The sequence below is a fragment of the Vigna umbellata genome, chromosome 1 (genome assembly GCF_029865625.1).
Source record: "Vigna umbellata cultivar VRB3 chromosome 1, Vumbellata_1.0, whole genome shotgun sequence".
In the NCBI taxonomy this organism is placed as follows: domain Eukaryota; kingdom Viridiplantae; phylum Streptophyta; class Magnoliopsida; order Fabales; family Fabaceae; genus Vigna; species Vigna umbellata.
The window spans coordinates 40,524,398-40,548,054 of NC_142165.1; the positions used below are offsets into that span (position 1 = coordinate 40,524,398).

At 32.1% G+C, this 23,657-nt stretch overlaps 2 protein-coding genes, 2 non-coding genes and 1 pseudogene across 6 annotated transcripts in view; 4 read left to right on the top strand and 1 right to left on the bottom strand.

Annotated features, from left to right (window-relative positions):
• Positions 1-4,660, top strand: part of SCD1 (stomatal cytokinesis defective / SCD1 protein (SCD1)) — a 32,585-nt gene extending 27,925 nt beyond the window's left edge. The window contains exons 20-31 of one of the 2 annotated variants that reach the window (XM_047319283.2): positions 578-635; positions 745-828; positions 1,369-1,630; positions 1,711-1,916; positions 2,024-2,088; positions 2,181-2,304; positions 2,427-2,608; positions 2,712-2,783; positions 2,874-3,034; positions 3,106-3,147; positions 3,484-3,692; positions 4,348-4,660. In XM_047319283.2, the coding sequence (XP_047175239.1) occupies positions 578-635; positions 745-828; positions 1,369-1,630; positions 1,711-1,916; positions 2,024-2,088; positions 2,181-2,304; positions 2,427-2,608; positions 2,712-2,783; positions 2,874-3,034; positions 3,106-3,147; positions 3,484-3,692; positions 4,348-4,443 (1,561 nt within the window). In that variant the 3' untranslated portion in view covers positions 4,444-4,660. Of the gene's footprint in view, positions 1-577; positions 636-744; positions 829-1,368; positions 1,631-1,710; positions 1,917-2,023; positions 2,089-2,180; positions 2,305-2,426; positions 2,628-2,711; positions 2,784-2,873; positions 3,035-3,105; positions 3,148-3,483; positions 3,693-4,347 lie in introns of those variants that run through there. The other variant, XR_007029200.2, reaches the window with a different exon arrangement.
• Positions 4,661-8,327: 3,667 nt separating this feature from the next.
• Positions 8,328-8,399, bottom strand: TRNAD-GUC (transfer RNA aspartic acid (anticodon GUC)). The gene has a single exon. It is a non-coding gene; the product is annotated as a tRNA-Asp (tRNA).
• Positions 8,400-9,202: 803 nt separating this feature from the next.
• On the top strand, positions 9,203-9,274 carry TRNAD-GUC (transfer RNA aspartic acid (anticodon GUC)). The gene has a single exon. It is a non-coding gene; the product is annotated as a tRNA-Asp (tRNA).
• A 17-nt stretch (positions 9,275-9,291) lies between these two features.
• Positions 9,292-12,875, top strand: LOC124848203 (peptidyl-tRNA hydrolase, chloroplastic-like). Its single transcript, XM_047325844.2, has 8 exons — positions 9,292-9,685; positions 9,811-9,895; positions 10,655-10,722; positions 11,041-11,091; positions 11,168-11,241; positions 11,998-12,056; positions 12,139-12,215; positions 12,303-12,875. The coding sequence occupies exons 1-8, from the start codon at positions 9,440-9,442 to the stop codon at positions 12,414-12,416; spliced, it is 774 nt and encodes a 257-aa protein (XP_047181800.1). The 5' UTR covers positions 9,292-9,439; the 3' UTR covers positions 12,417-12,875.
• Positions 12,876-15,664: 2,789 nt separating this feature from the next.
• Positions 15,665-23,010, top strand: LOC124848201 (actin-related protein 4-like; annotated as a pseudogene). Its single transcript, XR_015783242.1, has 20 exons — positions 15,665-15,840; positions 15,935-16,026; positions 16,721-16,897; positions 16,990-17,063; positions 17,473-17,553; positions 17,714-17,774; positions 17,905-17,954; positions 18,332-18,386; positions 19,299-19,375; positions 19,462-19,515; positions 19,898-19,951; positions 20,022-20,082; positions 20,791-20,842; positions 21,015-21,081; positions 21,221-21,283; positions 21,358-21,420; positions 21,517-21,579; positions 22,106-22,170; positions 22,354-22,422; positions 22,551-23,010. The product of XR_015783242.1 is annotated as an actin-related protein 4-like (transcript).
• Positions 23,011-23,657: the final 647 nt, after the last annotated feature.

Genomic DNA, 23,657 nt, shown 5'->3' on the forward strand with positions numbered 1-23,657 from the left:
AAGGATAGGATTACATCAAGGCACTTATATGAGTTGTGACCTTTTTAATTTTGTCATGAATAGTGTGTGTTGTACATTGTATTGATTTAGAGATATAAGAAGACACTGGAAAGATTGTTAGGATCAAGAAGAGACTATACATTAAGGGATAATTTTGTAGGCTTCATTTACAACTTGTATAACTTGGGCATAAACTGTAACTTAATTCAAAATCAACTTGCAAAGAGAGGATTCTCCAAGCCGTCTAAGGGCTGCATTCATATGATAACATGCCATGGGGGAAAACATGGAGGCATGTGCAACTTTAGATTACCCCAATCTTTCAAAGTTTCCCATGACAAGGAGTTGCTCCTACTAGTGCAGTCTTCAGTCTTGTAGCGACAACAACTTATTAACACCATAACAATGCTGCAAAAACAAACTTAAAGGAGGAAAGTGAATAAATATTTATTTAAGATATAAATTGATGTTTATTTAGCTTAATAATATCAAAGATATTATACTACAATAGCATCAATGATTGCAACAAAACTAATGTTGTGCAAGTAGGTGTTTATGGATTTGCATTTTTTGCCAGGTCTGCCAACTATGCATCTTTGGTGACAGCTCAGCTTGTTGTGTTGACATCACACATGGTATTGTTTTGGCTATTTATGTGCTTGAATTTCCTTGTTACCTTTTGTAATTTCATTAAAGTCTTTTGGTGCTTTTAATACTGAGCCTCTTTTCCCTGCGTGATGAAAGGCTGGACTGGGACTTCCTGATAACGATGCTTGGTACATGATTGAAACAATTGCAGAAAGGAACAGCATTGGATCCAAGCAATTTGTAAGTTGATGATATTTGGGTGTTTGGAACAGTCCAAGTGATGAAATTACAAGACACTATAATTTTGGAAATGTTAAAGTGATATTTAAGAAAGGAGTAGAGACAGATAACAGGCTTCAGGAAATTTTAAATCTTTTTATCTTAAAAGTGAGACATTCATGCTACAGGGTGTTGAGACCATAGAAAAACTTTATGAACTAAACTGGAGTAAATTACATTGACTTATGTTGAGGCATACAGAATAGATGAAAGCAAACTGTTTGCTTTCATATCATACGAAAAACCACCCTTGTTATTGTTTTTAAGTGGGTTGAGAATTTTTTACGATAGTCATGGGAGATTAGTGTTGTATGAAAAAATCCAATAAAATTGTTTGTTGTATATTTGATAATGTAGACTTTCACAAAGAAATTGCCATCTACCCCCTCCCCAATTTGAGTGAATTCTTTCCTTTGTTTGTATTTTATATATTTGTCTAGATTTTATGTGTTTGAAAATTTGAGCTCAGGTAATGAATTATTCCTTATATGATTGATTCAGATAAAAATCAGAGGGTTCTTATCTCATATCCAGCAATTACGTAATGGATACTGGGGAATCTCCTCAGCAAAGGCACAGTCTGTGTTATCACTTGGAATAACATCCCCACATCCTAAAGACGTGAAAGATGAGAACCAACAACCCACTGAGGCAACAGGTGTTGGTAGAAGCTGGGTGCAGAGTATGTTTACCAGAAATCCAACAATTAGATCCAGCTCATTTAGTCGTGTTCGTAAATGGACGTCTGATGGAAGCAACTCTGGTACTTAACGAACTGCCACTATCATAAAGTTTTAATTCTTGAATAAGATGTTAGAATCACTTTGCTCTACCACTTAATAGTTCTAGCTTCAAATGATAATGGGACACCTCGCAAACAAGATCTGTTGAGTGGTGGCCAAAAAAAGCTTCAAACCAATGTTCGCACACTTAGGGGTCATAATGGTGCAATTACTGCTCTCCATTGTGTTACGAAAAGAGAAGTGTGGGATTTGGTGGGTGACCGTGAGGATGCTGGTTTCTTTATTAGTGGAAGCACAGATTGCTCAGTAAGTTTCAATATTTATGATGTGGAAATATAGAATTACTTGTTGACAAGATGTTTCATTGCCTTCCAAATGGAAGAGTTGATATGCTGGGCATGTGCAAATTTCAGGTTAAGATATGGGATCCTAGTCTTCGTGGTTCTGAACTCAGGGCAACTTTACAAGGCCATGCTAGGTTCTCTCTCACTTGTTAAATTTCATGTGTACTTTGTCGACTTCTTTTGAAGTAGTGACAATGTTCACCGTTCCTTCTGTCTTTAAATGTAGAACTGTCCGGGCCATAAGTTCAGACAGGGGGAAGGTGGTGTCAGGATCTGATGATCATTCTGTTTTGGTGTGGGATAAGCAAACAACTCAACTACTAGAAGAGCTTAATGGCCATGATGGACCGGTATTTTTATTTAAAATTATTTTAGTTTGTTCTACTACAGACAGTATATGTTATGTAAATTATTTATTGATATACAAAATGGAGCGTTGAAACTTAATTCAGACAACCAACCAATCATATAGGTCAGCTGTGTGCGCACGCTCTCAGGTGAACGGGTGTTAACTGCATCCCATGATGGCACTGTGAAGATGTGGGATGTAAGAACTGATAGATGTGTTGCAACTGTTGGTCGTTGCTCTAGTGCTGTTCTATGCATGGAATATGATGACAATGTGGGAGTGTTGGCTGCTGGTGGAAGAGACGTGTATGTTAAAAAAAACAATGTTGGAGTCCAGGATTTCCTTGTGCAATTCAGTCATTTGCCATACATTGTTTATGTAATGCTTGACCTGCTGCTTCCACTGCAGGGTTGCTAACATATGGGACATCCGTGCTAGTAGGCAGATGCATAAACTTTCAGGACACACACAATGGATACGGTAAACAAGAGAAACACGCATTCCTACTATTCTACTACTATATTTTTTACAAATTAAATTCATGACCCTATACACAAAAAAAAAATGCAGGTCTATAAGAATGGTTGGTGACACTGTGATTACCGGTAGTGATGATTGGACGGCAAGAATGTGGTCTGTTAACCGAGGAACCTGTGATGCTGTCTTAGCTTGCCATGCAGGGCCAATATTATGTGTTGAATATTCCTCTTTAGACAGAGGAATAATTACAGGTGCGTCTTACCCAATTTTTTCTTGAACTTTTATGCAGAAGTTCTTACTAAAATGTTAAATTTAATTTCAGGTTCCACTGATGGCCTGCTACGTTTTTGGGAAAACGATGATGGTATGGCAGTCCCTTCATTTTTACGATGTATTTTCATTCTTGACATTTAACTTCTGTTTGATTTGGGTAAATACAAACTATTGAAAGTTGCCATTGCCGAAGAAGCACCACCATGTCAGAGTTTTCCTTGGAGTAGCTTCCTCTGCAAACATTCATTAAACTAAATGTCTCATTGTTTAATTCTGCCATTGTATTTCTGCTCCACGTATGTGGTGTCTGAATATTAGCACAAGTTAAAGCAAAATGTTTCAGAGTTGGTATCATACCATGCTAATCTTCTCTGCAAAGTCAGACGGCATCTGAGATTTCCTACTAACATACTAATTGGCTGTACAGGAGGCATACGTTGTGCAAAAAATGTAACAATTCACAATGCTGCCATATTATCGGTCAATGCTGGGGAGCACTGGTTAGGGATTGGAGCAGCTGATAATTCTTTATCGCTTTTTCATCGGCCCCAAGAAAGACTAGGTGGTTTTTCTGGTGCTGGGCCCAAGATGGCTGGTTGGCAGCTTTACAGAACACCTCAGAAAACAGTTGCTATGGTATGGTATATAGTTTATTTACCTTCTTTGTTCATATAATTCAAAGGATATATGTGTATATATTGCTGTTCCATGAACCCAAAATACTTATTGTTCAATATTAAGTTCTGTTTTATATGGTGATGAATTTCAAGATAATTGTTCCGTTATGATATTCTATGCCTTCAAGATAAACTTTATTCCCTGGATTAAACACAAATTTCCTTCATGGAACTTCTATCGGTATCATTACTACCGTTCCTGTTAATTCTTGGAGGTGTTATTAATCTGAGACAAATAATTAGTTTTGGAGAACTTGCCTAAGGAAGCTCGTTTTTTTTCGAGATAAATAACTACACAGCATGGAAATTGAAAAATTAAAAATCTTTAAATTTCTTTTGGCTAAATTTCAAAATATATTGTTCTTTTCTTTATGAAACTTTGCCATGCAGTGACAACTCTTTTCACTATTGAATTATGGCTTACTGAAAATTATTGTTGATTATTTTAATTGGCATCGGTTACTTGATAAGTGTTTTTGCTAGCTAAGGTGCATCTGTGGCTGGAGAATGTTATTGTATGCCTGTTGTTATCAACATTTTTTATTGGTTGTTATCTCCATTTGTTATTGGTTGCTTTCCTGGGTTGATTTTGTTCGTATTATTATGACATCCAGGTGAGATGTGTTGCTTCAGACTTAGAAAGGAAACGGATATGCAGCGGCGGTCGCAATGGGCTTCTAAGGCTGTGGGATGCAACCATTAATATTTGAGCTTGTTCGATTAATGCATGTTCACGTTTGTAAATTGTAATAGTTTTATAGGTGAAATTCCCTCCAACATTTTGTTTATTTCCCTTATAGTAAATGTAATGTGCAAGATATGTATGATAGTCCAAGTTGTGACTACTTGTAATTTTGTGGTTTAGTGGTTGTTGTACCCTGAATTTACATACTGCGACGAAGAGCAAATTTTGTGAGTTTAGATTTAGCAATATCTGTCACTAAGGCTGGAATTGATTTCGCTACGTTATGTTTGCTTCTACATAACAACATTCAAGGTACCTGATTAATCGGAAATTTGGTACAAAACAAACCAATCATGACACCTTAAGCTTCGAAAACCTAACGGTTTACGGAGTTTCATGTAAACTTCTGTAACATGTGCATGACTTTCATTGGTTTTGATGATAAATACGTGTTCTCAGTACATTTTATAAAATATAGTTCTAAACATAATAAGTTGGAACTTACTATAAAAGAAATTAAGACTTATCTTATATGGTATGCTGTCTTACCATTTATATTTATATTAAATCTTACTTTCTAATATAAGAGAAATCAACCTATCCACATATTGATTATCTTGTATGAAAGTATAAGAATATTTAAACTCAATTTATTTACAAATTTCCATACAATTTTTTTATCTTCCTCTAAGTGATTAAGAAATAATTTGTAAAGAAAAAGTTGTATGAAATCACTTCCCGATCAAATATGCCTGTAGCAAGCTAGCTGAGAATATGTTCACTATTTAGAACAACACCCACGATTTTTTGTGTACAACGAATTCTACATTTCTAGATATGCAGAAAAACTCAATTTTACCTCTATTCATACACACGGTCAAATTGTTAGTCTACAAAATGGTTTGATATGTGAGTACAACGAATTCTACATTTCTAGAAATGCAAAAAAACTCAATATATTTATCTCTACTCTCGAACAAACCAATACACATTGTCAAACTGTTAGTCAACAAAGTGATTTAATATATGGGGAGAAATTCTTTCATATCCGTTGTTATGCACACATGTTGAATTTGATTGCTCAAGAATGATTAAAGATACAAAGTAATGTTTTGGATCAAATTAAAAATAATATCAAATATGTTAAGAGTTCGGAGACTAGAATGCTAAAATTCAAACAATATCTTTAAAAGTTTACTAATGTTGATACATTATGTGGGTTGTCTATTCCTCACACTATGGAAGTTAACATAGTTGTTGAAATATCCACGTGCTTTCTAGGGGTTTGTCATTGGTTGATGAATCTTACAAATATTTTCCTTCATAGGAAGAGTGGGAGAGGGTTGAAAAAAAAATCAAAAGTTCTTATTGCTTTTTTGTGATGCACAACCTTAATTTTTGTCACACAATCTACTTTACTTTCAATTTGTATTTTTTACAAGTTTGAAAGATTCAAAGTTTGTTCATTGAGAATGTTAAGGATAGGGATGAAGTCACAAAAAAAATATGGCTGAATTGAAGATGGTCAAATTTGAAAAATATTGAAATGAATATTGTGCTTACTTTTAAAGTAATTTTAGATTCAAGAATGAAATTAAAAACATTGGCCTTTTACTTTGAAAAAAATTGATCCACTTACTTGGGAACCAAAATTGGAAAAAAATCAAGGAAAATTTGTATAAACTACTTGCTTAATATAATAGTAAGGGTGTCTCAACATCATCAAATGTTTTAAAGCAAACATGGACAATCTTCATCCTTATACGCTTCTCATTGAAGCTTTTTTATGTAAGTTGATTGTTTATTTATTTTCTATTACAATTTCTTTTTGTTGCAATTGTTCATTATGCATTTTAAAAACTTATTATATTATAATAGGAATTAAAAGAGTGCAATTATCAATTAAACAATAAATCTCGAAAGACTCAACTTGACACATGTTAGGATGAATCAATTATAGATTTTGATTTTTTTTAGAGCACATGGATGTCTTCGAGTGGTGAAAAATAATAGTCAAAGATTTTTTGTTCTATCTTTAATGGTTAAAGATCTATTAAGCATTCTAATATCCACTTTTTGCCTAAGAATGTGAAAGCAATTATCTTCACACTTCTAGTTGGAAACATGGATTTGTTGTTAAAGATAATTATTTCAGTTTACTTGATACTATTTTTATTGTAAATTCATACTTGATTCTATTTTTATTGATACTATTTTTGTTTCAATGTATGCGACAAATGATGGAAAGGATATTAATTATCAAATGTACTGCAACGTGAAGTATCATCCAAAATTGCATCCAATGTTATTGACATGGAAAATGAAGAATGACAAACTACCATGGTGTTAAAATTCTCTTGAGGACTTTTTATTTAAGAAAATTAATTTATTTGAGATTTTTCTGAAGTTTTGATTATTTTCTGCAGATCTCGATTTTTTTTCTCTTTTTTATGCAAAGGAAGAAAGAGAGCAATAGAGTGGAAGAGCTAGAAATATTGTTGGGAATTATATTTGCTTTTTGTTGAACCATACAATGACTTTGATCTGATTGACATTATTGAATTGTGATTGTCATGGTCGAATTGTTGGGCATTTTTTTAATCTTTTATTAAACAATAGATTTTTATTGCCGGACAGTTTTTTAAAGGTTTAATGTCTCAATAGGTCCCTATTTTTGTTCAGAATTTGAAATAGGTTCCTTTATTTTTTGGCGTCTCAATTGGGTCCTTATTTTTGTTAATTTGATGCAAATAAATCCTTTCCGTCAATTTCATCAAACGGCGTTAATGAATGTGTGACGTGGCCTTACACGTGTCAATACTGTCCTCAAGCCACGTCACACATTCATGCTGTTTGATGAAATTGACGGAAAGGATTTATTTGCATCAAATTAACAAAAATAAGGACCCAATTGAGACATTAAACCGTTTTTTAAATGTAGTTGCTTTCTCTGGTCGTAATGAGTTTGCTGTGTTTGAAAATAATGATAGATATTTGTTGTCCTTTTATTGTTGCTGAAGTATGTGGCAAATGTGAAATATCTAAAGTGGATGCCATTAGTATAAAATGAATAGTTGTTTTTTTTTTTAATTCATGCATGTTTTGTCATCCGAACAATAAGTACACTAGGCAAAAACAAATGTTGATGTAATTTAAATTAAAAACGAAGTCATTGACATTTTATTCAATTTTAAAAAAAAAATTTTAAACAAAAACGAGAATATTATTTTAATTATGTAATTATAGTCTTTGACAATTATTTTTGACTCACTATCAATTTTTATTTATTCTAACTTCATCTTATCATATTCTTATTTTATTTTCATCATCAGAGTCAGTTGGGAGAATGAAAATAATAGTGGGATGAGTTTGTGATAATTTTTATAATATAACATAATACTACTAATAATACATTATTATTATTAACAACAGCTGTCATGTAACAGAATGTTTGATTTTTGTGAAATTAATTCAAAACTTCAAAATTGAATAAATTAAAACTAATATTGTTATAATAATAAAAACAATTTTTTTAAAGAATTAACAAAATATATTTTTAGAAAATCGACCTAATTCAAAATTTTAAGAACATATTTTATAATAAACACATTTACATTATTAATTTGAGACGATAAAAATCAAGTAAATATTAATATAGTATCGATGATAATAAAACACATTATATATATATATATATATATATATATATATATATATATATATATATATATATATATTCTTATATATTAATTTAGCCTTTTAAAAATGTCGGTCCAAAATTGATGCAATGATGGTATCCTATTAAGAAATAATACTTGATTAAAAACATAATTTAAAAACAAATCCTTCTTTTAGCAAGTTGTAGTTTTTTCCATAAGCCAGCAAAAGATAAAAAAGGAAAGAAAACGACGCCGTTGCCGGGGATCGAACCCGGGTCACCCGCGTGACAGGCGGGAATACTCACCACTATACTACAACGACTTGATGATATGAGGTTTTAATTTATAATAATTATTATTTATTGAATATATAAGTATTCTTCATTCCTATATTTACAGGGTATTTATGGAATATGTATCAGAAAGATTTATATCTCAGAAAATAGTGATGAATATTAACTGGTTAATATTATCCACGTAAATAGTTAAATTTGAAGTATAAAAAACTGGGTAATTTTAAAAGTTTACAATCGAATTAAATATGCTATAAAAAGTAAAATGTGTCGCACTCATACGGAAGAAATAAAAATAAGAAAAGAATAATATTATAACGATTATGAATGATAATATTTTTTTATGACTATAAATAAGCAGTAAATAATATCGAGAGAGAAATATCGAAAACAAAATATGTAAAAAAGGCAATATTATATATATATATATATATATATATATATATATATATATATATATGTACAGTACCTATAAATATTATGGTAAAACTTAGTATTCAGTTTTTATTTTGAAGGATATTTTCGTTGATTTCAAAACATCACCTAATGTTTTTCTCTTTTAATAATTTTTTATCAAAAACTACACTTTATCTTTATGTTTAATATTATGTTAGATCCAATTAATATATATAATTTTCTCATGTAACAATTACAAATAGCTATTCCATAAGATTTTTTTTTATTGCTAATAATATGACACGCCTCTGTACTAAGACTATTCCTACAGTTTGTCATACGAATTCAGTTAACAAACTTTTTTATCTTAAAAGCACCTCCATGAAATTCGGTAAATTAAACCTACTTATTTAAATTAAAACTTCAATATCATCAAGTCGTTGTAGTATAGTGGTAAGTATTCCCGCCTGTCACGCGGGTGACCCGGGTTCGATCCCCGGCAACGGCGTCGTTTTTGTTATCATCATGCGTTTTATTTCTGTTTTTCCTGTTGCTTTCTGTTATTATCATGCGTTTTATTTCTGTTTTTCCTGTTACTTTCCAACCTAGCTTCCTCGATTCTTCTTTTCTAGGGTTTATCTTTTATGTTTGTGTTTGATTGACGTTTGAAAATATGAACATTTGTAGTTTTTGGGTATCGTCCATTAAAATCCCCTTTCACGGGTGTCGATTCTCAAGGCCCTTCTTCTCTCTATCTTCTTCGTCTCGCAATCGCATTATGACCATTCAAAGTTCTTCTTCTTCTACTTCTTCTGCTTCCGTATCAACCGAGTCCAAAGAGAAGAAGAAGGAAAATTTACCTTGGTTAATCGTTGGCCTCGGCAATCCAGGCAAAAAGTACGCTGCCACTCGCCACAATGTCTGTCAGTCACACTATGCATACCCTCTCCATCTTTTCATTTTGGATAGTTATAAAATCAGTTTTGCGTTGCATTTTTTGACATTTATATTATTATAACCTGTTTTGGAGCTTTATATTTTCAGGTGGGCTTTGAGATGGTTGATGCCATAGCTGAAGCTGAAGGGATATCTATGAACACTGTTTCCTTCAAAGCTTTATTTGGGAAAGGTTAGATAGACCTTGACAAAACCCTGCCTCTAATATATCTCTTCAGTTAATTTGGTTTTATCTTTTCATAGAGACATGTCAGTCAGCTTTAAAATTCAAAGTCTAGGTTATTGGTAAAGATATGATTTCTCTCTTGCTCCTAGATATCACAAGTAGGAATAATGCTCGTTTTCTTTTTCTGCAATGCTTCTAACCATTGTGTTATCTCACTGTACAAAGTTACGAGCATTTTGGTTTATCTCGCGGGTGGCAATTTTTTGGGAGCTGTCTTACATGTACATTGTACGATTTAAAATACATATACAATTTAACCAATATATAATCAGTTTTAGTGTCGGTTAGTTTATGCCACTATTCCGGATTGATAGATATGATATGCCTTGCATACTTCTAACATATATGTCTGAACTCTGAATTCCTAACTCCTCATCATCCTTACCTGTTTTAGCATCATTTTTGTATTCAGTTTTCTGCGCTATGATGATAACTTTTACTTTTTAGATAAGCCCAATTGCGTTGTGGTTCGGGATTTCTGTTGTTGTTAAGTGCGATAGAAGTTTCTTGCCAAACCTGAATCCATTTGTATTTAATCACCAAATTAATGTAGTTGCCATGTTACGGTTTTTGCTTAAATTTTCAAATATTGCAGACAGACGCTGGTTCCACAAGCTTTCAGAATATTGGTGATAAAAGCAAATGGATAAAAATTTAAGTATTTGCATGTTCCCATTCGTGACGGAAATTGTTTTCTGGTTGCAGGTTTAATAGGTGATGTCCCAGTCATACTTGCAAAACCACAGACTTTTATGAATTCTAGCGGTGAATCTGTATGTGTCTATCTGGATATAATGTTCAAATGTTTTAAAGCAATGACATTTTGTTGTAGCTATGCTATGATGACTCGTGTTTACTCTTATGACATCAATTATTTCTTTTAATTTAAAGCTCTTTCTTAAGGTCAAATTTATACATTTTATTATATAGTCATGTATTATATGGTTTTTAAAAAAAATTCCATGTCTACATGTCCATGTCCTTGTCATAATATATCTATATTCCAAGTTGGACCTTCACTTCCTAAGAAATCACTGTAATAAATATTATATTTTGATTATTATGGGTTGTTGTTTCGATCTATTTTGAAGGTTGGGGCCATAGTTTCGTACTACAAGATTCCACTAAAGCAAGTACTTGTGGTATAATATCTATGCTATGACTACGTTGTTCTTTTTACTTTTAAAGCAATATGGCATTGATAATTTTCTTTTTCAGATCTTTGATGACTTGGATTTACCTTTTGCTAAATTGCGGCTTCTACCAAAGGGTGGACATGGAGGCCACAATGGGTAATTATAATTTTCTTTATTTGCGCACTCTTTTTGCCACAGAACCTGGTGTATGCCTGCTTTGGCACCTTTGAATCTATAAATCAACATGTCCATTGTTGTGAATAGCAAGGCCGGGATTGTTCGTATTTCTGAAAGTTGAAATGTGATATTTATCTTCCTTTAGTCACACCCACAAGGTCAGGGAAATGCTAGAAAAATACTTTGTTGCACAATCATCTTTTTTCATGCTCATCTGGATCAAGGAAAACTATTAGGTTGTGGGATGCTAGACTCGCATGCCTTGTCTTGGAAAGGAACTATTTATTTTCATCTGATGAGGTTACATTTTTTGCATTCTGGCTAATGATCAAGATGATATCCTCGCTCAGTCTTGGGGCAAAGGGTGTTTGAGTGGCCTTGTTGTACAACCAGTACAAACATACAGAGAACTAGAAAAATTACTATAGGGAAAAAAAGTGAACAACTCCCTTTCTCTGCTGAGATAATATGTAGGGATAAATCAGCCTCCTTGTCTCTGCATCAAATCATTTGATTTATGTGGTTTTTTACTGTGCAAGTTTAAGAAACTCATTTCTTGTGTTGGGGAGTGCATTGGGGGAACTGTATATTCTGAGGGCAGGCATGCCAGAAGGCTAACTATTTGTATTATGATAATTTATACTGGGTGATATAGCAATAAGCATTTACCTTGTTTCTTTCAAATCGAAAGAGAAATTAAGTGTCACTGTTTTCATTTTCCTTGTTTTTTGGCAGAATGAAGAGTGTTATTAATCATTTCAAAGGGAATACTGGTTTTCCTCGTTTAAGAATTGGTAAATTCATACCATTTCAGTAATTTATAATACATCTGTATTACAATAATTTATAATACGATTCTATTTTATTGCTGATTAGGCATCGGACGACCTCCCGGTAAAATGGATCCTGTAGCATTTGTTCTTCGCACGTTCACTAAACAGGAAAGAGAAGAGGTATGCATTTTGTTCACTTTTTGAAGTTTGAACTGACAACTGACTTGCCACACATGGAAGTTCTAAACGTTCATAAAATTATCTCAGTTGAGTTTTACATTACAAGATGGAATAGAAGCTCTTCGGATTCTTTTGCTGGAAGGATTTGATAAAAGTGCAACATTTGTTAATAGTGCCAAAAAGATAGAGCAAACAGGTTGAGGAATAGCTTATTGAATATCCTTTTGACAAGTACAAACAAGGATCGTATAGCAAGGAGATACATACTAAAAAAGAGTAAATTCGTTCAAGCAAATATTTATCCATTCTTTAAGAGGCAGTTTCTGCTCATTGAATTCGAACCTGAAGCTTGGAATCTTCGGATACTATTCTGTTGTGTTTTTTCAATTTTAAGCCCTGCCAGCACCCTGAATTATATAGTGTACAATGTTGTGAAATTATTATTAGGCAGTTGCAGGTAACTTATATAATAATGATCACATAAGATCACTTTCTCTGTTTGTAAAGATCCCATTTTTAGCTGCCAGGAAGTTAATAGCTCAAATTCACTCAACATCTGTCTTTTATTCTTTATCACTATGTACTAGAAGGTTTTTCCCAAGATTTTTATTGGTTGACAAGACTATTTATACAACACTTGCTGATGCATGATGTGGTCAATGAGTTGTGTTTCTTAATCAAAGTTATTGCGTATAATCTCTGCTTACATATGTACGACAATGCCTATTCTCATTATTTCCAACGTATTATTTAAGCTAAATTAAATAATTTTGATATTGGTTTTCTCTCGAAATTAAATCAATCTGGTCTTATAGAACTAAGATAAATTTATCCTTGAGAATTAAAATTATAACTTAAAATTTAGAAATTAGTTCAGTTTAAATTTTGTCTTTTCATTGGCAGATACTAATAGATGCTAAGTGTTGACTTTTCAATGCTTGATTCCGTTTTTCAAGCTCATAGTACAAATTAAACAAACTTACTCTTTTACCATTTGTTTCCTCATAAAAATTGAAAGCTTTTTTATATAATTATAATAATTAATTTTTATATAAAAGTTAAAAATATTTTATAACTATTTTTAATACATGTTTTATTATAAGTTTACAAATCCTATTCTATAGTTATTAGTAAAAAACTTGGATATCTACTTTTATTTCATTGTAGGTAATTATTTTGATTTAAAAATAGTTAAATTTAAAGAAACATTTATTTAAAAGTAGAATGGTAAGATAATTATTTTATTTAAAAATGTATTTAAATAAACATTTACTTAAATGATAAATTAAAAAGAAAAATCTTATTATTAATGTTGTCAAAATGGATCACGAGTTTGGTCTACGAGTTGGTTACTTAATTGACTTGTTGGTTTACTTAATTATAAATTTTTGTTTTTTTCAATTTAAAAAAATTAACATTTTTTTCTAGCTTAAACCTAAATAAAATTTAGTCTAAAATTATATTAAACTCTAGAGATAATTAAAAAAAATACAATATAATCTAAATACAATCCAAAATCAAGTTTAAAAACAAAAACATGAATAATTTTTGTATTACTTATGCCTCTATAAAATTAAAGTCTCTAATGGATCCATAATATTTTACTTTCTTGAAACATTTTCTTTTTTATTCTTGTCTAAAGTACTATTTATCATTGTCTAGAATATAATAAAAAAATACTAATTAATAATATCGAAACACAAAGTTAAGTAATGTTATGAGTCAATCTAACTCACGAAAGATTAAACTCAGATGAGTTTGACTCAAAATTAATCCGTATCAAAATTTTAATTTTTTTTAATCTAATTAAGTTCGAACTAGTGTGACCTAGTTTAGGAGTTTTAACCTAATACTAGTTAATATAAAAACATATTTTGTGTATAGATAAGTAAAGAATGGGTTAAATATGTTTTTAGTCCCTTAACTATTAAGCGATTTTGGTTTTAGTCCCTACTCAAAACATTGATGGCATTTAGTCCTCGTAGTATTAAAACATGTAAAAATAGTCCTTAAAAATGGACGGCGTTAACTTTTGGTTGATCTGGCAAACGGCAATGTCACGTCCTCCGCCAGCTTCCTGTTCTCTATCTGCCACGCGGCGTTTTCTAAGCAGAACACTCCGATTCAAAGTTTCACTTTCCCTTTCTTCCCTCTCACCTTGCATATCTCATTTTCCTTCAATCCATGCCTTTTATTTTCGCTTTCTTTCTCCAATTCGTCTAATTTCACCATCGTTCGACGCGGTACATTTGCTTTTCTCTCTCCACGTTTCTTCCTTCAATGTGCTCTGCACCTGCCATGGATTTGGGGTATTTTGTTTCGAAAATAGAAATAATGAATGTGTGCTCTGTTTTCGGTTTTGGTTGTTTGGGTGGAATGTTTGGTTTTGTTTTTTATTCTGTGAGAAATAGAAGGAAACCTGGGAACTGCATCTTGGTTTAGGATTCTAAGTTTGTTGTTTATGAAGTAAAGATTTTGGGGCAATTTTTCGTGGAGAAAGAAATGCAGTTATAATCTTATTTAGGGATTTAATGTTTTGCTTTATAAGGAGGGTAGTAATTTTTCATGTATGCTTATAGCTTGATTTTTGGTTAGAACCGAGTACATTTGGCTTGTGTTTTTAATAATTGTATTCAGTTGTGTTCATTTTGAGTGGATTGTGCCTCCCCTGAATTCAATCTAAAAATTTCCGTCTCTCGGAGGATTTATTAGGTTAGGCATTTCTCTCAGAGGAAGATGAACATAGGGTTTTCACGATATAAGCAACGTGGCAGATAGAGAACAGGGAAGCTGGCGGAGGACGTGGCATTACCGTTTGCCAGATCAACCAAAAGTTAACGCCGTCCATTTTTAAGGACTATTTTTACATGTTTTAATACTACAAGGACTAAATGCCATCAATGTTTTGAGTAGGGACTAAAACCAAAATCGCTTGATAGTTTAGGGACTAAAAACATATTTAACCCGTAAAGAATAAATAAATTTTACAATTTTATTTGTATATTTTTTTGGGAGATAGATTTTACTATAAATAGTTATTTTCGTTTAAAAAATAATTAAATTTTAGGAATAAAATATTAAAAAAACTGGTTAAATAAAAAAAATCACATAAAAGGTAATTTAATTAAATAACTATTTTAATTTAAAAAATATTTAAAAGATAAAATTGAAGATGAATCCCAAAAAGTTGAATTATTATAAATATTCTATATATAGATATAGACCGTATAGATAATATTATAATTCTTTTATGTATAAAGTTTAATAACTATAACAAACTTTAACAATTTTTTTCAATTTATTTAATCAAAACAACTTTTTAATTATACTTTTAGTTTTATTATCATAAAAATGTGCACACTTCCAACTTTCTCAAGAATAAAGATAACAATTACTTCACTAAGAAAATAAAATCTTGGTATAACACCATGAACACGTAGTTTGTTTGTTTGTACAGATCTGAAGGGCCCAACCCAAGACGTGGCATGGATTGAATCCCAGAAAACCCGCCATCCTCTCTTCATTCTTTTTCATTTCCTTCTCACTGCTCTTTCTTTGCACTCTTTCTCATCTAAACCCTTCAATCTCAACTTTCTCTTACTCAAACCAGTCATGTATGGCGGTGGTCAGTGTTCACTCTTTTCTTTCCTATCTCCTTTTCAGCTTTCATAATCTCTGATTTTCGTTTTCATTTTAATCTTTTTGTTCGTAATTCACAGACGAAGTATCAGCCATAGTAATAGACCTGGGTTCGCATACATGCAAAGCCGGTTACGCTGGCGAAGATGCTCCCAAGGCCGTTTTCCCCTCTGTAAGTGTCTCTTTTAACTGTGACCTACACTCTTAGCAAACCTTCTATTCTTGCTTTTTTCCATCAAATAGAAATTTAAATGCTCATCTGTTTTAAGCTTATTTAGCATTCACTAACCTAAACTTCCGAAAATTCTTGTATTCTTCTCGTGTTTTTTTAATCTTAAGTGCGTCTTATTAATATGGATTTTATATATGGAAAAGGTTTCTCAAGCCTTACACACCTTAGCAAGGATTCATTTCATAGAATGTATAATTTGTAAGACTGAATTTTTATATGCAAAATTTTTGGGGATTGAGTTGACACACATTACTATTGAGGATGAGATTGTATATTGAGTTGTCCATGTTTTGAGCAGTTATATTAATTTTACACTGTTATTCATTTTCAGTTCTGCTCTGGAATTTTGTCCTGTAATAGTTAACATGACCTAATTTCAGTAGTTGATCGTATAATCAATAATCAATGCATGCATATGAATAACAAATCATGATGCATGCGTTGACATATAATTGATTTTCTCTAGATAATACCTGGTTTACATTTTCTTTATTTGAACCAAATCCATTCATGTAGTGAATTGATAACTATTGGTGCTTGATCTTAAATAATACTGTTGGAGAATCCATAACAAATTTTTGTAAGGGATATCTGTAAAATTTATAGTAGTTACATATAGTGATTGGTTATTTAGGTTGTTGGTGCAATTGATCAAATGGACATTGATGGACCTGTTAATGCTGGAGTGTCATCTGGCTCTGCTGTGGATTTACAAAACAATAAAAAAAATCATGAATCTGACAGAACCAAGGAAAAATGCAAACTTTATGTAGGATCTCAGTCCTTGGGATACCGTCGAGACTATATGGAGGTATTTGAAATATCTGCTAAATTAGGCTTTAATTAACTCAGTTTTGTACTAATTATGTTCTTTTTTGGTAATTTATCTGGTATACTGTTCAGCTGCTCTCACCATTGAAGAATGGAGTTATTGTTGACTGGAATATTGTTGACAACATATGGGATCATGCTTTGAGGTTGTTTCTGAATACTGAAAAATTGTATAATCTGGAATGAAAGATCATCATTTTCTTCTCTTCTTTTGGATGGTATACAGGATCATTATTTTCTTTACATATCATATGCAGTTGTGGATTGCCAAGGTTCTTACTTTGGAATCTTGTGATGGTTTTTATCATATGTGGTGGTCCCAAGAATTTTTCAAGTCTAGTATGTAGAGAGTAAAAAGGGGATATGTGTGGTTGAGATATACCGTTATTTATGCTAGGACACATGTTACACTAATCTCATTTTATGTTTACCAATCCGAGTTGTATGCGTGATGTTTTTCCATCTGTGTCAAGTATTGTTCTCTAATGCATTGCTGTTAACTTATTCTTCTCTTTTTATGTTTTATTCTACTATTCACTGTGACTGTTTTTTCAGGGAATGCCTCTTAGTTGATCCTAAAGAGCGTCCAATGCTACTTGCCGAACAATGTTCCAACACTCAAGAACAGAGAGAAAGGTATTCTGATAGAAGTACCCATCCCCCTCTCATTTCAGTTTTTGGTTTTTAGGCTTTTAGTTCTTTACACTATTATATTATTTATGTTCGGTAATAAAGTTTGGTTCAATTATTCGAATTTTAGATTTTCATTTTTATAATTCTTTTCTTTCTGTATCAGGGCAGCAGAACTTATGTTTGAAAAATATAAAGTACCAGCATTGTTTTTGGCGAAGAATGCGGTAAGTTGTATGATTTTTACTGCTCTGTTCATATCTTAATTTTACATGCAAGTTGCAACAAAAAAAATTAGTGATACAAAATGCATTTTATATAGTTTGAACTAGTTAATGGAGTCTTTCTTGACACCAGGTTCTCACATCTTTTGCATCAGGGCGTGCTACCTCATTAGTTGTTGATAGGTATGAGATTTTTTAAGCTGATGACAAATAGTTTGGTTCTGTGTTGATGATAATGTTCAATAGAATGGCCAGATTGGGTACTTGTGAATTCTGTTCGGAAGATAGTGCAATACACTTGTTTTCCTTTTTATTTTTCAGTATGTGACTAAATTTTTGTTGTCACTTTACTTTTAATTCATTGGTTGTAGTTGACACAATTTATAATACTACATTTCTGATGAGTAGATAGTGCAATGCACTTGTCTTCCTTTTTATTTTTCAGTATGTGACTAAATTTTTGTTGTCACTTTACTTTAAATTCATTGATTGTAGTTGACATGCCACATTATAATACTACATTTCTGATGAGTAGTTTTGTTCATTATTTCAAAATTTAGTGGTGCTGGATCAACTACAGTTGCACCAGTACTGGAAGGTTATGTTCTTCAAAAGGTATTATTTGCTATCTTGAAAAATAGAACTCATATTTGATGACCTGGTCATATTTTTACATGCTTATTATTGTATTTAATGTTATTTTAAGACTAATTTTATTAATTACACTTTTCTTTGTGTGAATTATTGCTCTGAAAACATCTTATTTCATTAAGAAGATCACTACTGGATTTGGGTTTTAAGTAAGTCATTGATATATTTCTTAAAGATATTTAATATGATGTGATAAATTATCTGATCTTCTTTTGCTGACTATGAAAGAACATGGTAAAAGGTACTGTTTTAAAATTTGTGACGAAAACTGGGAATTTTCCAATTGTATAATCACGACAACAATTATTTTTAGCATCTAAGAAAATTGTTGAGTTGCTTTTGGTATTCACCCTTGTATGAAGGAGTATAATTGTGGCATTGTCAAAATAATATGATTATTCATGGTTTTCAAGATTTCTTTCTTTTTAGCTTATCTTTAATCATTGCTTTTGTCACTGTTGTGGCTAAAAGGCCCTCATAACAATTATCATATCTGAGGTTATATTTAGGACAGCTTCCCAATTGTCGTGTGCCAGAGCAGTCACCGTGATAGAGCACTTAATTCAATGTTTACAGAAACAAAGCATAATTAAATTGTGAAATACAGGAAGTATTAACTATGAAATTTGCGGCAGGCAATAATGCAAGTTCCCCGATGGTGTCTTTGACATGTTGGCATGCAAGTTCCATTTAGTTTCATGGATGACTATCAATATTAATGTTTCTTCATCTGTCTGTGGGTGATGTTTTACATTTTCTTCCTTGATATATAATTTAGAGGAATTTTTATTATATTTTAATTGTAGCCTTGTATTTTGTGTTTAATGTTTATAAGTTTCTTGTGTCTACTTATCTCTTTATTTATGTCTACAATAGGCTGTGATAAGTTCTCCTATAGGAGGACAATTTCTGACAGAATGCTTGACGAGAGTTTGGAAGCCAAAGGTATCACAGTGAGTGACGAAGATGAGCTATTTTAATTGTTTTTATGATCATCTCAATTAAAGTAGCTATATTTATATTTACATTTTTTTGTTAGCCAAGACCTCGATATTCATTCAAGAAAAAGGAAATAAGTCCTGGGAATCTTCAGGTATTTTATAATTGAATTTTTAACTATTTCTCAGTAGCATGTCTTGTTTTTGTGGTTTTGCTTAATTTTTAATTCTTTTTCCCTTGAGTTTTTGAAGTTTGCAATGTTGGGGTGTCAACCTTGAGGTGTTGTATTCCATTGTTGCCCCCAGAGGGCTTCAACTTTGTGGTAGAACTATCATGAAATGGAATAAGGACTCCATTTTCATCTTTTCAAGCCTGATGCCCACTCTTGATCTTGAACTTTATCTACCAATTAATTGTTCAAGTTTGATAACAATGACACGCTTGCTTGTGGTACATTGCTGGAGTGAAAAATGTACATCTATTTTTTGTACTTGCGTATTCATATCTTTATGACTTGTGTTTTTTCTGATTCATAGATTGTAGACCTTGATTTTCCACATACAACAGAAGGCTACAAACTCTACTGCCAGGTATGTATTCTGCCCATATTTTCTTTTCATGTCTTTATCTCCATTCCTTGCTGATTCATTATCGTGACAGAGGGTTATTGTTGAAGACATCAAGGAATGTGTTTGCCGCACGCCAGATTCTCCATATGATGGTTTGTATCCCAATTGTAGTTTCACATAATGCTTTGACTTTTGACCCTTCTTGGTCTAGTTCATTGTATTCTTTGTGGGATTTATACAGAAAAGTGCTTTACTTTTGGTGGCATTTGTGTTAGGTTGTGCATTGATTAGCTCTATGTTTGTAATATATTGCTTGAAAATAAAATTTTATTCCATTCTTCAATGATTGATATTAACTGTAGCTCTACTATCGTATTATTTCATAATTCGTGAATGATTATTTTTTAATCTATGGGGCAGTGTATGAGTTTATAAGATTCTTATGATTTAGCTTTATGTTAATTATTATATAAATAGTAAACTGATGTGATTGCTTGCAACTGTAGGGTTTAAACAGCTTTCACAGTTCTCTCGCAAGCTATAATATGTTGGCTTGATTTTTCTTTTGACATCGTTTGTGACACTTGCTCATGGTTTTTTTATGTGTTGATATAATGAAATTTTTTATTGAAAAAGAAAACATTTATTATATTTAAAACACAAAAATAGTTTAATTTATTTAATTAATTGGAAACATCTACTTGTGTGTATTATTAATTGCTCCTTAACCAGTTCTCTTAGTTAACATTATAATCGGACTCATTTTAACTATGACGGTTTTACCTTTCTGTTTACATTGGATTTCATTATTATCAGATTCCACACGACATGATATCCATTATAATTATTTTTCCATGCAGAGAGTGCGTATTCTAATATTCCTATGACTCCATACGAGCTTCCTGATGGCCAGTGAGTCCAACATTACTTGTATTGAAAATACTCAGGGTTTTTTTTTTAAAATTATTTGAATGGTCTTCGGTCCCTTGTCTCTGTTATCTTCTGTGTATCTACAAGTATATTTGTTGATTTTAATTGCTTTTTCTGCAATAACCATATAACTTTGATACCATGTATGTCACAGAATTATTGAAGTCGGATCTGATAGATTCAAGATTCCTGATATTCTTTTTAATCCATCTCTTGTTCAGGTGTGTGGCTTTTAGGCTTGGATGTTTTAATTTTATTCAATGGGATTTTTAGCGGTGTTCTGTGCTTCTATGGTTCAGTTCAGTCAAATTTCCATTCCGCACGTCCTCTTATTAATTCACTTCTTCAATATTATCGCAGACAATCCCTGGCATGGAGATTATTGCAGAAATTGCTCCTTCACTTCGCAGTCTTCCAAAAATAGTATATTTTCTTTTGTGGTAAATTTTAGTACATTCTTTCTTCCATTGCTCATTGTTTTATCGTTTCTTTTGCAGATCATAGAGAGCATTAATAAGTGTGATGTGGACATTCGTAGAGAACTGTTTAGTACCATACTGGTAACCTTCATATTGATTTGGTGCTCTCCTGTTCCACCTCTTTCTGAGTTTAAGGGTACTTGGACATATTTGAAACTGATTTTGTATATCTCACAGCTTACTGGTGGTACAGCTTCAATGCATCAACTGAAGGAACGCATCGAGAAAGACTTGCTAGAGGTCAAATTTACACAAGCACATATTTTATTAAATGAATGTCAAATTTTTTTTATATGATAAATTTTATTGGTTTGTTTTCTTTAGAATATCCAATGTATTGTACTCATTCTGAATGCCAAATTTCTGATTATCATAAATTTTATCGGCCGGTTTCTTTTAAAATGTCGAATGTTTTTGTCCTTCTTTTCATTCTATTGTTGTAATAAATTTCCCTTTTGCCATATGCCATCATTATCACATACATAAAAACACAATCCACACACTGAAGATTGTGGAAACCTTGAAAAGCTTTGTAGAGAATCGGGGATTGTAAAAAGCCTAGTAATTGCAAAATAAGGCTTTAAAAAACTAGGAGAGGAACACAACCTTCTGTCTGTTTTGTGGAAATTGGTTGGAAAATATTTCAGTATGAAACGATATTATTTACATGTCAGACGTATACTTGAATGATGTTTTTTGGGTTGTAGGCAATTGCTTTTATATTAATATATAAACAAGATCTTTGAGATGTGATTTCTATTTGTAGGGGTCCCCTCAAGCTGCTAGAGTTAAAGTATTTGTCAGTGGCAATGCTACTGAAAGAAGGTTCAGGTGGGATGTTCATCTGTGCTTGTCTGTATTTTTCTCAATTTCACGCGGCTGTGATGATATTATGATGAGTTGGTTCATGTTGCAACGTTTCACTTTAATGATAAATGCAATTTAAGATGATGTAGCTTGTTTACACATCAAGCTCATTTATCCTTTTAATCATGATGGTAAATATCTTTGCAGTGTTTGGATAGGGGGAAGTATATTGGCTTCTCTTGGCTCCTTCCAGCAGATGTGGTTCTCCAAGTCTGAGTAAGTGTTAACTGACTGCGAAAGAGTTCAGTTATTCAAATTAGATCACCATGAAAACTGACTTAAAAATTCTGTACTCATGATTGTAATCTTTTAAATACAAAGCTAATTCAGTGTGCTATGGATAGGTATGAAGAGCAAGGTGCTTCTTATATCCAAAGAAAATGCCCTTGAGTTTCTAACGGGTGTGATACATGTTGATTCTAAACTAGGCTGATATAGCTACACTGTAACTGGCATAACCTCATTTCCTTTTTTCTGTGTCGCGGTTGATCCCCTTTTCCACGTTGTGTAATGCCTTGATCCCCTTTTCCACGTTGTGTAATGCCTTGATCCCCCTTTCCACACTGTGTAATGTCTTGATCCCCCTTTCCACACTGTGTAATGCCTTGATCCCCCTTTCCACACTGTGTAATGCCTTGATCCCCCTTTCCACACTGTGTAATGCCTTGATCCCCCTTTCCACACTGTGTAATGCCTTGATCCCCCTTTCCACATTGTGTAATGCCTTGATCCCCCTTTCCACATTGTGTAATGAATATGCTATTGACGTTGTACTTGATGATGCTAATGCAGTAGTATCCGTGACATTACTTGCAATGCACTTTAACAAAGCCAAAAAGTTGTACCATACTTTTTTGGAGGAAAATGTAAATGTAACAAGTTACAATGTGAAAAAACGTGTATTAATGTCTTCATTAGTTAGGACCAGATTTCTAAGGTTGTTGATATGGGAAGTCATGGTACTTGAAAAGAGAAATGTTATTTGTACAACTCATGCAACTAAGGTTAGCAATTGATGAATGTGGGATTGACTATTTAATCCTTATAAATAAATATAAATTTTATAAAATCAATTATGATATCAGGCCAATAAATAAACTTTAAATCTAATTGGATTTTATAAAATTGGATAATATTTATATATTATAAATTGATTTTATTTTTAATTGATCATACTTTATTAATATCATTATTGTAAAATAATAATTTAGGTGTTTTAATAAACAAAAACCTAGTTTTGTAGGGAAAAGGAACAAAGTTAAGTTGCTATGGTGTGGTTGTGAAGGAATAGAATAGAAAAATTCACCTATCAATACATCTCCACATAGTGTTATGTAAAGATCATCATATCCTAAACCTCTTAAAAAAAAGTAGTAGACTTTAACATTGCAAATTTTTGTGTTGAATGTTTGAGATGATAGTGAAGTTAGCTCAAAAGAATTTCACTAGGA

Bases quoted from the DNA above. Each gene is read 5' to 3' on its own strand.
- LOC124848203 (XM_047325844.2), top strand. From the start codon at position 9,440: ATGAACATTTGTAGTTTTTGGGTATCGTCCATTAAAATCCCCTTTCAC. The intron at 10,723-11,040 runs GTATGTGTCTAT...TCTATTTTGAAG, and splicing joins TGAATTCTAGCGGTGAATCT to GTTGGGGCCATAGTTTCGTA. The intron at 11,242-11,997 runs GTAATTATAATT...GTTTTTTGGCAG, and splicing joins GGACATGGAGGCCACAATGG to AATGAAGAGTGTTATTAATC.